This window comes from Podarcis liolepis, assembly GCF_965112155.1.
Source record: "Podarcis liolepis genome assembly, chromosome: 14".
Classification (NCBI taxonomy): domain Eukaryota; kingdom Metazoa; phylum Chordata; class Lepidosauria; order Squamata; family Lacertidae; genus Podarcis; species Podarcis liolepis.
This window is the reverse complement of record NC_139569.1, coordinates 20,424,655-20,437,614: the sequence shown is the minus strand read 5'-3', so window position 1 is coordinate 20,437,614 and position 12,960 is coordinate 20,424,655. Positions and strand designations below refer to the sequence as shown.

Sequence of the window (12,960 nt, the reverse complement as noted above, 5' to 3'; positions counted from 1 at the left end):
GGTTTGAGTATATGTGTTTTTGCGTATATGCGCCAGCCCCGCACCTTTACCCCTGTGCAGGACGCAATCGTACTGTAATGCATAACAAGTTATAGTTGGGTATAATGAGCTCAACTAATATATAATAAAAAAATAGAATGAGATCATCTCTTCGTCAGCATTTCAAAAGTGACATTCTGGAAGAGTATCTAAATGACCACCGCTGCTCTTCATGGGGGGCTGGGCTACTTCTGAGTGACCACTGCCCATCCTTCAACCTCAAGGGGATCAAGGAAGTGTGAAAATGCTGGTGTGATCCTGAGCAGCTTAGGCCACCCAGTCCTAGAACCTTCCCATTCAGAAAATGTGAATGAGGATATGCCCTGCTTGCTTGAGAAGTGGCTGTTATCAGATCCCTGCATTGATGCCCACTGCATCCAACAGGAAAGAGGGCAACAGACACCCCCCATAAAATCCAGGCATCAACCTACAGCTTGCCTGCCCCAAATGTCAGGAGCTCTGATCAAGCTAGCTGTCCTACCATGGTGAAAAAGGAGATAGGACAGCCAGAACGTAGGAAAATGTAGGAAAGGAGGACTCCTTCCTTTCCTCCATCCCAATATGAAGAAGTGGGGGGTGATTGACAGGTAAGGGGCTTGTATGCCTAAATGGAGGAGAAGCACATGTGGAAGAGGTGGGTGGTGTTGGCGTTTTGGCTCCCAATCCCTGCAGGTTCTGGCTAATTGCCACTGACCATTTTCACTTCCTGGAATGTCAAATGGAGATCATGGAACGGTCCTGCCTGGGTCCAATAGGAATGGTCCAATGGGGACAGCTGTGCAGGTTCTGGGCATTTTCGATTGCTGAACTCAGAAACAGGAGGCTGGAGCTGATGCACAGCATCGAGATGGGGAGTTTTCAGGGCAACCCTGAGGTAGCAACCATGTTTGCATCCGACTCAACTGGTGATGGAAACTGCTTTTTGTGTTCCTCTACTGTGGACCTCCCACACCAGGATCTCATTATAGGAAGCTGTGAAGAGGCGTTTCCCAGACGGGGTAAACCGGCAGAGGCACACAGCATCATCGTGGCCCAGGTAGTCTCTCTCGGCCTTCTTTGGGTGCTCGATGAGCCTCAACATGCGCTCTGTAGGGCAGACAAAGCCACAGGCTAAGAAAATCAAGGACAGTGCCATTCTGCATTTGAGGGATGTGTACATGTGTAAAAATCATCTGCCCAAGAATCTCAGCCAGGGTTGGCGTCAGGATTTTCAAGTTCCCCAGACAATAAATCATCAGGGTGCCCCACCCTCGGGGGGGGCAGAGACATTAATAAAGAGCACCCAGGAATCTTCTGACCAGATGACTCATGCAAGCGAGGCTACATTGCTCTGAAGGTTTTTTTACCAGCCATATGAAATTGGTCATTGCTTTGTCACCTGAGGGCAATAACAGAACAGGTTTTAAAAGTAAAAAAGCAAAGGCAATGCAGTGCCCAAGTTGGAAAGTTTTGTTAGCTTCCTTGGACCTCCTCGGTGGGCTCCCTGTGGGCATTTAGGCAAAGCCGACTGCCCTACTTTCTGCTCCCTGAAGGTGAGAATGATCTCAAGTTTCTAGGCTTAGCGACTACGAACGTATGCTCAAAAGCGTGAGAATAACACTCAGCACCAATGAGGTCTCCTGCAAGTCCATCCCTATGCACAACTGGATGGCTTTAAAAACGGATTAGACAAATTCATGGAGGGTAAGGCTATCAGTGGCTACCAGCCATGATGACCATGTTCTACCTCCACTCTGAGTACCCAGGACTCATAAGTGGGGAGAGTGCTGCTGCACTCAGGTCCTGTTTGTGGACTGCTCATGGGCACCTGGCAGGCTCCTGTGAGAACAGGATGCAGGACTAGATGGGTCACTGGCCTGATCCAGCAGGACTCTTCTTACGTTCTCACAAGTGCCCCACCTGTCTGATAGGTGATAACACTTCTGCGGGGCACTGGAAACACAAAAGGGGAATGCTCCGTGCTAGAGCATCTGCCTTGCATGCAGGAAGTCCCAGGTATCTCTAGGTAGGACAGGGAGAAACTCCCAGTCTGAAAACTTAAGAGTGCTGCTACCAGTCAGTGTAGACAATACTGAGCTAGATGAACCAACGGTCTGACTCAGCATAGGCGGCAACTACACCACTCTTGACAGCCATCCAGCCCAGCTTCAACTTAACTACTTTCATCACAGGAGAGCCCCATCACCTTCTGTGGCAGCCTGAAGTGCCATAGATATTTAAGTAGAGCATATAGAGGTCCCAGGCTCCGTCCCTGGCAGCTTCTCCAGGTAGGGCAGGGGGAAAACCTCTATCTGAAACGCTGAAGAGCTGCTGCCAGTAAGTGTAATAATACTGAGCAAGATGGACAAATGACCTGACTCCATGTGAGGCTGTCTCCTATGTTCCTATGCAAGGTTATTTGGCTCTTTCCATATACAGAACTGCCTTCCGAGGGGTCTTCGGACACTACCCCCACCTGCCCATTGGGGTCTTCTGAATACCCACCACTGAAGCCAACGGCTATAATGCAGGCAGCAGGAGACAAGCTTAGCGATGTGGCAAAGTACGGCAAGGAAATCTTCTCTATGACCTGCACACAAGCGAGAGGAAAAAAGTCCCAAGGTGTTAGAATCTATTGCAAAATGAAGAGGAAGTGTTATTTTTGCAGTGTGGAAAAGGCTGCTTATTTTTCATTCCAATACACACCAGGAAGGCATAGGAGGAGAAACTTCTCCTTGCAGGCATTTTTGAACAGAAAAATGTCCAAATGAACAAAAGAATGCACCCTCTGTATGTGTGGGCTTGCAATAAATGTTGCAATCTGCTCTAAGATGCAATCGGATTAATGTGCAAGAATGTTCAACTAACAATTGCAGCATCTTGCAGAGGGCACAAAGGGTGGAACCCATTAGGCTGGGCAATTTGACTCTGCAAAACTGAAGCAGCCATCACTTCTGCAAGAAAATCTTAGGCATTTGAGAAAATGCAAAAGGAAAGAAAAAGGGTGGGGAGAGAGTCAACCCCCCAAATATAAGTTGAGTGGTCTATTGAGAAAATGGAGCAATCCATGGGTTTCTCTGTCCCTCTCCATTTCAGCTGCAGTTGGGGCATCCAATCCTGATCAAGTCTGGGGGTGGGGGGAGAGGCTGGAAGTTATACAGCGTCCAAATCTGTTGAACTGCAGTGACCTGCTACATCTCGACTTGCTTGGCGCTGCTTTGCTTTTCAGTCAAACTCTATGAGCTAAACAGAACAAGGAGAAGCTCCCTGTAACATTTCTGGTGCTAGGGCATGTGGCATCTTTGAGACTAAAGGCAGGGGGCTACAAGTCTCCATGCTTCTCCCACAAAGGAGAAGGGTCATGGCTCAGTGGCAGATCATCTGTTTTACACGTGGAAGGTTTGGAATTCAATCATTGGTATCTCCAGGAAGGACTGGGAAAGACTCCTGCCTGAAACCTTGGAAAGTCACTGCCAGTCAGTGTAGACAGTAATGGATCAATCATCTGACTCAGTATACGGCAGCTTCCTATATTCACCAAACCACAAACACCTAGAGACTCAGGGAAATAGCCAGAAATTTCTTGTGTATGTGAGTTTTGCATATATAACAAACATCCCCTGCTGCCACAGCCTGAAACTGTATAGCCCAGGAACATATTAAACTACTTTTTGTTGTTTGCTGGTCTTTCTAGCTCAGCACTGTCTACACTGACTGGTAGCAGCTCTCCAGGATCTCAGACTGAGGTTCTCGCTCAGCCCTACCTGGAGATGCTGGGGACTGAATCTGGAACCCTCTGCATGCAAAACAGATGCTCTAACACTGAGCGACAACTCTCATATGATGTCAGGTTTCTGCTTGTCTAGTGGAACAGCTAACAGAGCTAAAATAGACCCATAACAAAGATTAAGGGAAGCGTGCCAGCAGAAGGTGACCCACCACCAAGTCCACGGCTGAGCCAATAACATTAGGCTCATTGGTTACATGCAATTCCAGCAGTCCTGCTGGTAGAACACACAAGATCTCAGACAAGCCAAGATATGAGGCACCTGTTTCTGTTGCAGGCTGTAGAAGAGGATCTCCTTCTGCAATCCAAAGCCTGTATAAGCAATCATGCTCCTGTCCCAAGGGCAAAATGCTGCTAGGCTGGGAGGCAGAGGGTTGGGTACCTGGAGGGGGAAGGCAAAAGCATGAGTGACAAGGCAGGTGTGCATCATTTGGAGCTAACCAACCTCCAGTTCAGGGCTAGCACAAAGTTAATGGAATCTGAACAATTATTTCTTCTGAGGTGTGGAGTGGAGAACTTTCCCCTCTTCGAAATCTGGAAGCTGCATCCAGAAACCCTTCTAAGCATTTAGTGCAAACTAAGCCTGCCATTTGAATAGCTCTTTTCCACAAAAAATGAGGAAATAGAAACTAGTCGTTTATTTAAAGCTAAAATTCTACAGATTCTTTGTGACCACGGTTTTCTAGATCTCCTGAGCTACACAGCTAGCCTCGTCCTATATATATTCATTTGGCAAATGCCAAGAAGGCACACAATCTGCTCTTGCTTCTCCCTTGTAAAATTTTCCAGCCTCAGGAAATTTTAACAAGCAACACTACAAAACACACCACATGCTGAAAAGCTTATTGCTCAGCTCATGAGCAGAGGACTGGAGGCTACAGCAAGATATCCTCACCTCAGGACCTGTAGGAGCTGGGAAGCTTAGCCAGTCAATGAGCTCACATTTGTCCTTCATCCAGTCAGAGACCCAGACACTGACACGTCGGTCGTCACTTGCAGCCAACCAGAGATCATCACCTTCAACGCCAAGTTCTAAGTGCTAGAGGACAGGATACCAAAATGACAACAGCTCTTGTTTTACACATCTGTCCTCTGAAACTGCTGGTGCAGGGCATGATGACATACCATTGTAAAGGTAAAGGGACCCCTGACCATTAGGTCCAGTCGTGACTGACTCTGGGGTTGCGGCGCTCATCTTGCTTTATTGGCTGAGGGAGCCGGCGTACAGCTTCTGGGTCATGTGGCCAGCATGACTAAGCCGCTTCTGGAGAACCAGAGCAGTGCTTTCGAACTGCTAGGTTGGCAGGAGCAGGGACCGAGCAATGGGAGCTCACCCCGTTGCGGGGATTCGAACCGCCGACCTTCTGATCAGCAAGTCCTAGGCTCTGTGGTTTAACCCACAGTGCCACCCACGTCTGTATCTGTATCCATTGTACGGATAAGTAAAAAAAGGGAGTAACAAGGGCTCAGTATAAATCCAGAGTGTGTTTGTGTCTTGAGGACTAGCCACCCTACTGCTGCTGAATACATAATGTGCAATAAACGTAAGTAGGGAACAAGAGAAATCATTAGGGGTACAGAACTGGTTACATATGAAATAATACAATTAGAAAATAGTAAGAGATTGGTTAAAATGGTATACTCTATTTTTAGACTGCCTTTCTCTACTGAAGGTTTTCCAAATCATAAGCATAAAGGCCCAAATTACTTGGAGAACAAATACTTGGAAGGAATGTCTTTCTCGATACCAACTGGCCCAAGATTCAAGAGCTGCAAGGGAGGCCCTTGTGTTGCCTTGTTGCTGGATGTAGTAAACTGCACAGTGATGCACAGTAGGATCTTCTTAGCAGTGGCACCCTGTTTATGGAATGCTCTCCCTTCTGACAGCACGGTCATTGTTTATTGTTCAGTGCCAGCTGAATAAATACCTTTGCTAGCCTGCTGTGCTGTGCCAACTGGTTTAGGAATTTGTCATCAAATGTTTTTACATTTCATACTGCAATGTTTTTTTCTGATTTGAACTGAATTGTTGAGTCTTACATATGAGTCCTCTTAGTAGTTGAATTATTGTCTGGAGTGAGACAAACCAACAGCCCGAGTCTGGATGCAATGGGAAGACAAACCATGGCGGCAACAGCAGGACAGAGAAAGGAGTGCAGCGCCTGGAACCTTAGTTCAGTGAAACCGCACATTTGCTCATTCACGCCAAGTCGTGGTTTGGCTTTGTGTTATGTGCAAACTGGGTCAAAGTGGCTTACAGCACAGATTCAATTAAAAATCAAGTGCTGACCATCCATTGATCCGCCAGTGAGGAAAGGTTGTTTGGACGTCACACAGATTTCTGTCTCACCTGCTTTCTTGTGCAGTGGATAACATTGATAGGAGATGACCGGTGGTCAGTCAGGACACGAATGGTCATCCCTGTGCGTGGACTACTGACAGCCATCATCCCATCCTTGCCTCCAGACAAGATGATTTCCCCTAGAGAGTGAACGGAGCACAAAGAAGAGGGGAAAGAGACTCTGGGGTTGCCACCAGGGGTTGGATGAGGCAAGATTTGATGTTGGCATCTAACAAGGTCCTACCATCTGCGGAGTATCCAAGTGCGGTTACAGCCACCGGGTGGGGGTGCATCTTGAGTTCCATCTCTGTCCGGGAAACGCTGAACACCCGGATGGTGCCGTCGCTGTACCCTGCCACAATATGCTGGCTTTCTTCCCCACTGACAGTGGTGGCCACTGGGCTCCACGCCAGGCAGAGGGAACTCTAGAGGGGGAGTGAGGAACATATTGGGAATACCCATTGGTTCTTTCAGGCACAACACCACAAATATGAAACTTCTGGGCTAAGAGGTTATGCCATCAAAAGAGTCACTCATCTCTAGTGAATTCTAGGGAAAGAGTAACTGGGTGTTGTGAGACTGCATTTCATCTCGGCAATTACCTGATTGAGAACTTGAAACTGCACCACCAGCTCCATGCTGGCAAGGGACCAAACTCTCACGCTGCCATCCTCCCCACAGGTAGCACAGTGAGACTCTCCAGGGCTGAAGGCCACCTCGCTAACCTGCAGTGGCAACAGAGAGGATAGAAGAAGAAGAAGAAGAAGAAGAAGAAGAAGAAGAAGAAGAAGAAGAAGAAGAAGAAGAAGAGGAGGAGGAGGAGAAGGAGGAGTAGTTTGGATTTGATATCCTGCTTTATCACTACCAGAAGGAGTCTCAAAGCGGCTAACGTTCTCCTTTCCCTTCCTCCCCCACAACAAACACGCTGTGAGGTGAGTGGGGCTGAGAGACTTCAAAGAAGTGTGACTGGCCCAAGGTCACCCAGCAGCTGCATGTGGAGGAGCAGAGACGCAAACCCAGTTCACCAGATTACGAAGGTTTGATAAACTTCTAAGAAGAGTGGTCTCTTTACCATCAAGGGACTGCTTACAAAACCTCTTACCTGGTTCTTGTGCCCACTAATCAGCCGGATACTGGTGTTGTCTGCCCAGCTGACGTACCACAACGTCCCTGCCGTCGTGCCAACAATGCCCATATCCATACAGTCATCGAAGGCAGCACTTACAATGGTTCCATCCAGGGTCATTTCCTGTTCCAAAAGGACTGAGCTAGACCTACAGGGAGGGAAAAGCAGAACAATAGATCACACTCTACCTGGGCTTCAGAGAAGGGGTGGGGAGCCTTCTTCAGTCTGAGGGCCACAGTCCCTTCTAGGCATCCTCCCAAGGGCCACATGCCAGTGGTGGGCAAAGCCAGAGGCATGATGTGAATTTTACCCTTGTACAGCAGGCTAGTTACTACACACACTCCAACTCTCCTCTGTGTTCTCCCATCCATACAAGGAAGAGGCATTCTCAGATTTCAAGGACGCATTCCAGGCAGGTACAAACCCTCTGGGTAAAAAGACAGTGGCGGAGTGTTCCAAGGGCCAGAAAGAGGGGCTGGGGCTTATGGGAACTGCAGTCCAGAGCATCTGGGGGGCACCAGGTTAGGCGAGGCAACCCTAGATGCTCTGTTTACAATGAGGCCCATGTAAGAGCCGTCTGTATCCAGCTCTTCATTCCACACAACATGACTGTCCACTAGAACTTTGTCATGCAAATTATTAACATGATGCCTAATATTCATTTGCAGACAAATCTGGAAAGACTCATTAAGCCACCTCAGTTAAGCAAAAAAGATTCTTTTGCCTTGGGAAAAGTCATTTCAAACACAAAATATTCTTCTTTAAAGAGCTTGTCAAAGATAACTGCCTAGAAAAAGTGTGAAAGCACTTGCTGGTAAAAATATAAAGGAGCTGCCGCTCTCCAAAATCAAGAAATGGCTCATTAATCAAGCTTATCTTTTCTTGATGCTGGCCTGTAATCTGGGAACTGTTGGCTCTCCAGATGCTGATGAACTAAAAAAACCCATTAGCTCCAACAACCATGGTCAGTGGACAAGGATGATGGGAGTTGTAGTTCAGCAGCACCTCGAGGCCGAAAGGCTCCCCACCTGCCTGTGATCATGGAACTGATTTTTAAAATATGGATGCTGTTCTCCCTTCCACCCACCCACCCACCCACCTAGTACAGGCTTCCTAAGTGGACATCTGAATTATCACCTCTCTCTAGGGCTAAGCAAACCTGAGTCAGATGATGCATTACCTGGCACTGGAACCTTTTACTCTCAGCTCCTGAACCGCTGCCACTGACCACAGCTGAATTCTTTTGGTGTTGCTGCCGCTGACTAGCCTGTCTCTGTGACACTGCAGCACCCCTAGACAAGTCAAGCGTTTATTCTGGTTAATGGCTGGGTTTCCGCCTTTGAATGTTGAACAGCTGCAGAGCTCTCTGGTGATGTCAGCGCCATAGAGACATCCCTTCCAGAGATCTTTGACTTTCCAAAGTGGAGCATTGAGGGTACAAACCACAGGACTCTTTTCTTCCAGCCTTCGCTACTGCAGCTCCCACAGCCAATGACACAAACAACTTTGAAAAATCAGCAGCAGCTTGCCAGGGCGGCTGCGGGAGCTACAGCAGTGAGGGTTAAGGGGTGCTTTATGGAAAAAATGACACAGACAACCTAAAAAAGTCTTAAATCCAGCCACAATCAATTCTAGCATCTGAGAATCAAAACTGGGCTGGACCAAGGTGCTAAGACAAAGCCAGAACATTTCTCCAAGTAGCTTAGTACAATCCGCACTGACGGCCAGGGTTTCAGATAGGGCACATTCCCAGCTGTCTGAAGATGCCAGGGATTGACCCGAGACCTGCATGCGAAGAAGAAGATGCTCTGCCAATGAGCCATGCCCCTCCCCTGCTTCTCCTGAAAGCTTGGTTGTGTGAAGACAGCTGCCCAAAGACTCACCAATCTCCCCCTCAACAGCTTCCCATGTCATGAAACAACGATTCGTCTGCATGTCCCACGCACAGATCTGTCCCGTGCTGGTCCCAGTGTACAGAAGGCAGCCGGCACTGTAGCACAATGAGGTCAGCTCCACTGGACCAATTGCATCAGGGACAGGGACTCTGTGAACCTGAAGTCAGAAGAAAAGTAGTGTCAGCTGGTGCCTTGGGAGATGTTTATGTCCCCCACTGTCAGCCTTGAGGCTGAACTCCTAACCTTTGGACTCTACTGCTTTTCTGGGTCTCAAAAACATGGGTAGGGCACCTGTTGCTGCCCAAGGGCCAGATTCTCTTGTGGGTAAACATCTGGGGACCACATGTCATGAAGGGCCTGAGGCAAAAGTGGGTGGAGCAGCTATCCCAAACCTTGCAGTAGACTACTTTCTGCACACATTCATTCACACACACACACACACACACACACACACACACACACCCTTTCTATCCTCCATCTAGGTAAGCAAGAGGCATTATCAGAGTTCAAGGACACATTCCAGTCAGTGAAGGATGTGGGCTCTGGAGGGTTTGTGTGGTCAGGGGAGAGTCCTGAGCCTGAGGGCCAGATTAGGAAGGCCACATTTGGTGTCCTTGCCTGAGGTGCCCCACTGTCAGGATGCTGTCAGCGGTTCCCAGCTGGTTGCCCAGGAAAGTATAAAGACAAGGAAAAGTTTCTTACAGCTCTTTTTTATTTCAATCTTTACAGAGAGAGGCTATAGAACAAAGCCTCTTGGATAATGATGCTGTACCGAGTGAATCTCCACCCCCCCATCTCTCCCACTTCCTCATTTGTCATCCTCCTTGAGCTCTTTGCTCTCCTACATTTAAGGCTTGCCGGGTTCTGGGAGATGGAGGGTCTGGAATGCTTTCTAATGGCAACGTGTCTGCCAGGTTTTGCTCTGGTTCTCCCAGGATTTCCCAACTTCTCCCCTCATCTGCCTCTGAGCTGCGACCTCCCTCAAACTCCTGTTGTAAATCTATACTGTCTTCCTCTTCCTCCTCCCTGGAAGGGTCAGGATGGGGGGCGGGGAACAGTCTCCACCATTCCTCCTCTGCCCAGTCCCTGACACCCACCCCTGCTGTGAAACACCAGAGTGTGACGCAGGTGAAGTACCTTGAGGCTAATGTCAGCTCCCTGTTGCTCCATTAGCCAGAAGGTCACCGCTCCCTTCCCCACGCAGGCAAGGTGTCCCGCAGAAAGCGGACTAAAAGCGATTTCGTGGACTGGCTCCGAGACGCGAGTGGATGACATCAGCTCATAAGTGTGGACGTTCCATAAGGCAATGACTCTGTCAATGTAGTCCCCTGGGAACCATAGAGTACGCATTTCAGTGTGCAAAAACACATCAAAATGAACAAACCCCTGAACAATAAAAGCCAAGATGCTGTTCAAACCATCTCTCCCAGACCCACCCTAGCCTGGGGAAGAGAAGATTGACAGCTGATATGACTGCCATCTTCCAATAACTTTAGGGCTGTCACGTGAAAGATAGGGCAAGCTTGCTTTCAGCTGCTCCTGGGGGTTGGACCTCAACCAATGGATTCTAATTACAAGAAAGGAGATTCTAACTAAACATCAGGAATAACTTTCTGAGGGTAAGAGCTGCTTGACAGTGGAATGGGCTACCTTGGAAGTAGGTGGAGTTTTTTAAAGTGAGGCTGGATGGCCATCTGTCAGGGAATGTTCAGCTGTGATTCCTGGGTTCCAGAGTTGGACTAGATGCCCCTTGGGATCCCTTCTAAACCTACAATTCTATACCTAGAGAGTCCAAGGATTGAACCTGGGACCTTCTGCATGCAGCTGTGCTGTGGCCCCTTTCCATTTCTGGCCTTGCTTTAAGGTGCCGCAGTAATTGTGGCAGCAGCTTGGTGCAGATTAAGTCATCTGCAGTGTGCAAATCCAGTATTTTTATAAACATGATTAACGGGCCAATTTTATTTCAGTCTCATGTAGGAGATTTTCCTTTTTCTCTGGGAGAAAAATTCCAGGTCTTTCAACACGAAAAGCTCTCCCAATGCCCTGTGTGCTCTTCTCTGCTTATGCCCACCTAGAGTAGCAAGGAGGCAGTCATCCCGAGAGTACGCCATGGCTTGGACTTGGGTCTCATGATGGAACAGAACCTTTTGGCAGGATCCATCCTGGACATTCCAGATGCGAATTTGGCAGCGAGACTCTCCACGACCCTGACCAGAGGCAGAAGCAAGGGCCTGCGGGGATATTCGTTCGTTCGTTTTATTAGTTAGCACTTTTCTTATCCTGCCCTTCTACTGACCTAGAGTGCAATCTGGGCAGCCAACAATACAAATCACTAAAGCAGCAGCAGAGCAAAGTGGCAGCCTGCTTTGTGTCAGGGGCATGAACAAATACCCAAACGGCAGACCAAAAGCTAAACACAGCCTAAGGCTCAGCGAAATGCTTGGCAAGCACATTCTTCCTCCTCCCGTCAGTGAGGAGAAAAGGGAGCAGAGCATTCATTGCCCACTGGCTGTTCAGAAGCGCTGTGCCTGTCGCCAGAAGTACCCACTGCATTAGAAGGAAAGCAGGTGGCTTGTGCTAGTCAGACTACCCAGATGTTCTTAATGGAAACAGGAATGTTTGTACCTGAGCATCGTGGCTAACAGCTAGTGTTGAAATCTCTTCAGGGTGACCAAGCCAATGCTTCTGGAATCCAGAGTGCAGGTCTTCGACAATGAGCAGACAGCCACAGCTGTAGGCGAAGAAACCTAAGGAGAGAGAAGAGATTGCATTCAGTGCTTGGAATTCTGCATGCAAACGATGGGCAAAGCCACAAACCACCAAATGCAGTCAAGTTGGAAGTAGAAGCCTGCCTGGATCCACCATGTGAAAAAGCAAGCACCCTCTGAGTGTCCATGGCCTAGCAGGCTTTTACCTTCCAGTATCTCACTCAGCCAATTATTGCGTCTCCCACGCTTCCAGAGAGTGATAGAATTATAGAGTTGGAAGGGACCACGAGGGATGTCTAGTCTAAACTCCTGCGATGCAGGAATCTTTTGCCCAACATGGGGCTCAGGCCCACGACCCTGAGCTAGAGGAGATAAGCCAAGGGAGGTAAAAGAAGGAAGACGCCTGCTGCTGAGAGACCTCTCCTTCTCTATCAACAAGGCAAACCTCTTCCTCTCTCCTGGGATGTCAAGAGACAGCTTTCACAACAGAGCATGGCTGATGGGATGAGCAACTAGACTCTAAGACCAATTGATTTCAGAGGTTCTGCATTCCAGCCCTGAACATACTACATCATTTCAATAGAACTGATTTTCTTAAAATGCATTTCTGACAAAGATGCCAGATGGTTTGGTCATCCAGCTGAAGGTTTGGGTACAGAAGATTTACAGATTTTGGAATCTCAATTCGCAAACGCAGACTATACCTGTATCTGGATTCCAGACCATATTTCCCCGGCCATTCCCATTGTAGCCAATGACTGCTTTTAGTTTCAGGCCCTCGTTACTAGTTAGAGCAGAGGAGAATACCTAGAAGACAAAGACGCACAGCTTCAGCATAACTTGAGAAGAGATTCCAGACATGTCTCTCACACTGCCTCGAGAAAACTTGACCATGTGCAAAAGGGGCTCTCAGAAGCACTGAGACTCTTATTTTGCTCAGAAGCCATTTCATCAAGTCTTGAGACCAGACCAGTATCGCTCTGAACACCATCTGCTGGGATTTTCAAATGGGGGGAATCCTGTTGAACTGGGGTCTTGCTTGTAGACTTCCCATGGGCATATTGCTGACCACTGTGAGAACAGGA

The 12,960-nt window shown here is 48.3% G+C and overlaps 1 protein-coding gene across 1 annotated transcript in view; it reads right to left on the bottom strand.

Moving 5' to 3' along the window:
• WDR90 (WD repeat domain 90) overlaps window positions 1–12,960 on the bottom strand; it is a 44,320-nt gene that overhangs the window by 875 nt on the left and 30,485 nt on the right. Inside the window, exons 30-43 of the mRNA XM_083474912.1 lie at window positions 12,580–12,682; window positions 11,793–11,914; window positions 11,239–11,398; window positions 10,305–10,495; window positions 9,156–9,324; window positions 8,453–8,564; window positions 7,249–7,420; window positions 6,749–6,871; window positions 6,391–6,571; window positions 6,156–6,286; window positions 4,701–4,844; window positions 4,068–4,187; window positions 2,524–2,608; window positions 943–1,125 (exon numbers count right to left, since the gene is read on the bottom strand). Coding sequence (XP_083331038.1) covers window positions 943–1,125; window positions 2,524–2,608; window positions 4,068–4,187; window positions 4,701–4,844; window positions 6,156–6,286; window positions 6,391–6,571; window positions 6,749–6,871; window positions 7,249–7,420; window positions 8,453–8,564; window positions 9,156–9,324; window positions 10,305–10,495; window positions 11,239–11,398; window positions 11,793–11,914; window positions 12,580–12,682 — 1,996 coding nt within the window. The remainder of the gene's footprint in view (window positions 1–942; window positions 1,126–2,523; window positions 2,609–4,067; window positions 4,188–4,700; window positions 4,845–6,155; window positions 6,287–6,390; window positions 6,572–6,748; window positions 6,872–7,248; window positions 7,421–8,452; window positions 8,565–9,155; window positions 9,325–10,304; window positions 10,496–11,238; window positions 11,399–11,792; window positions 11,915–12,579; window positions 12,683–12,960) is intronic.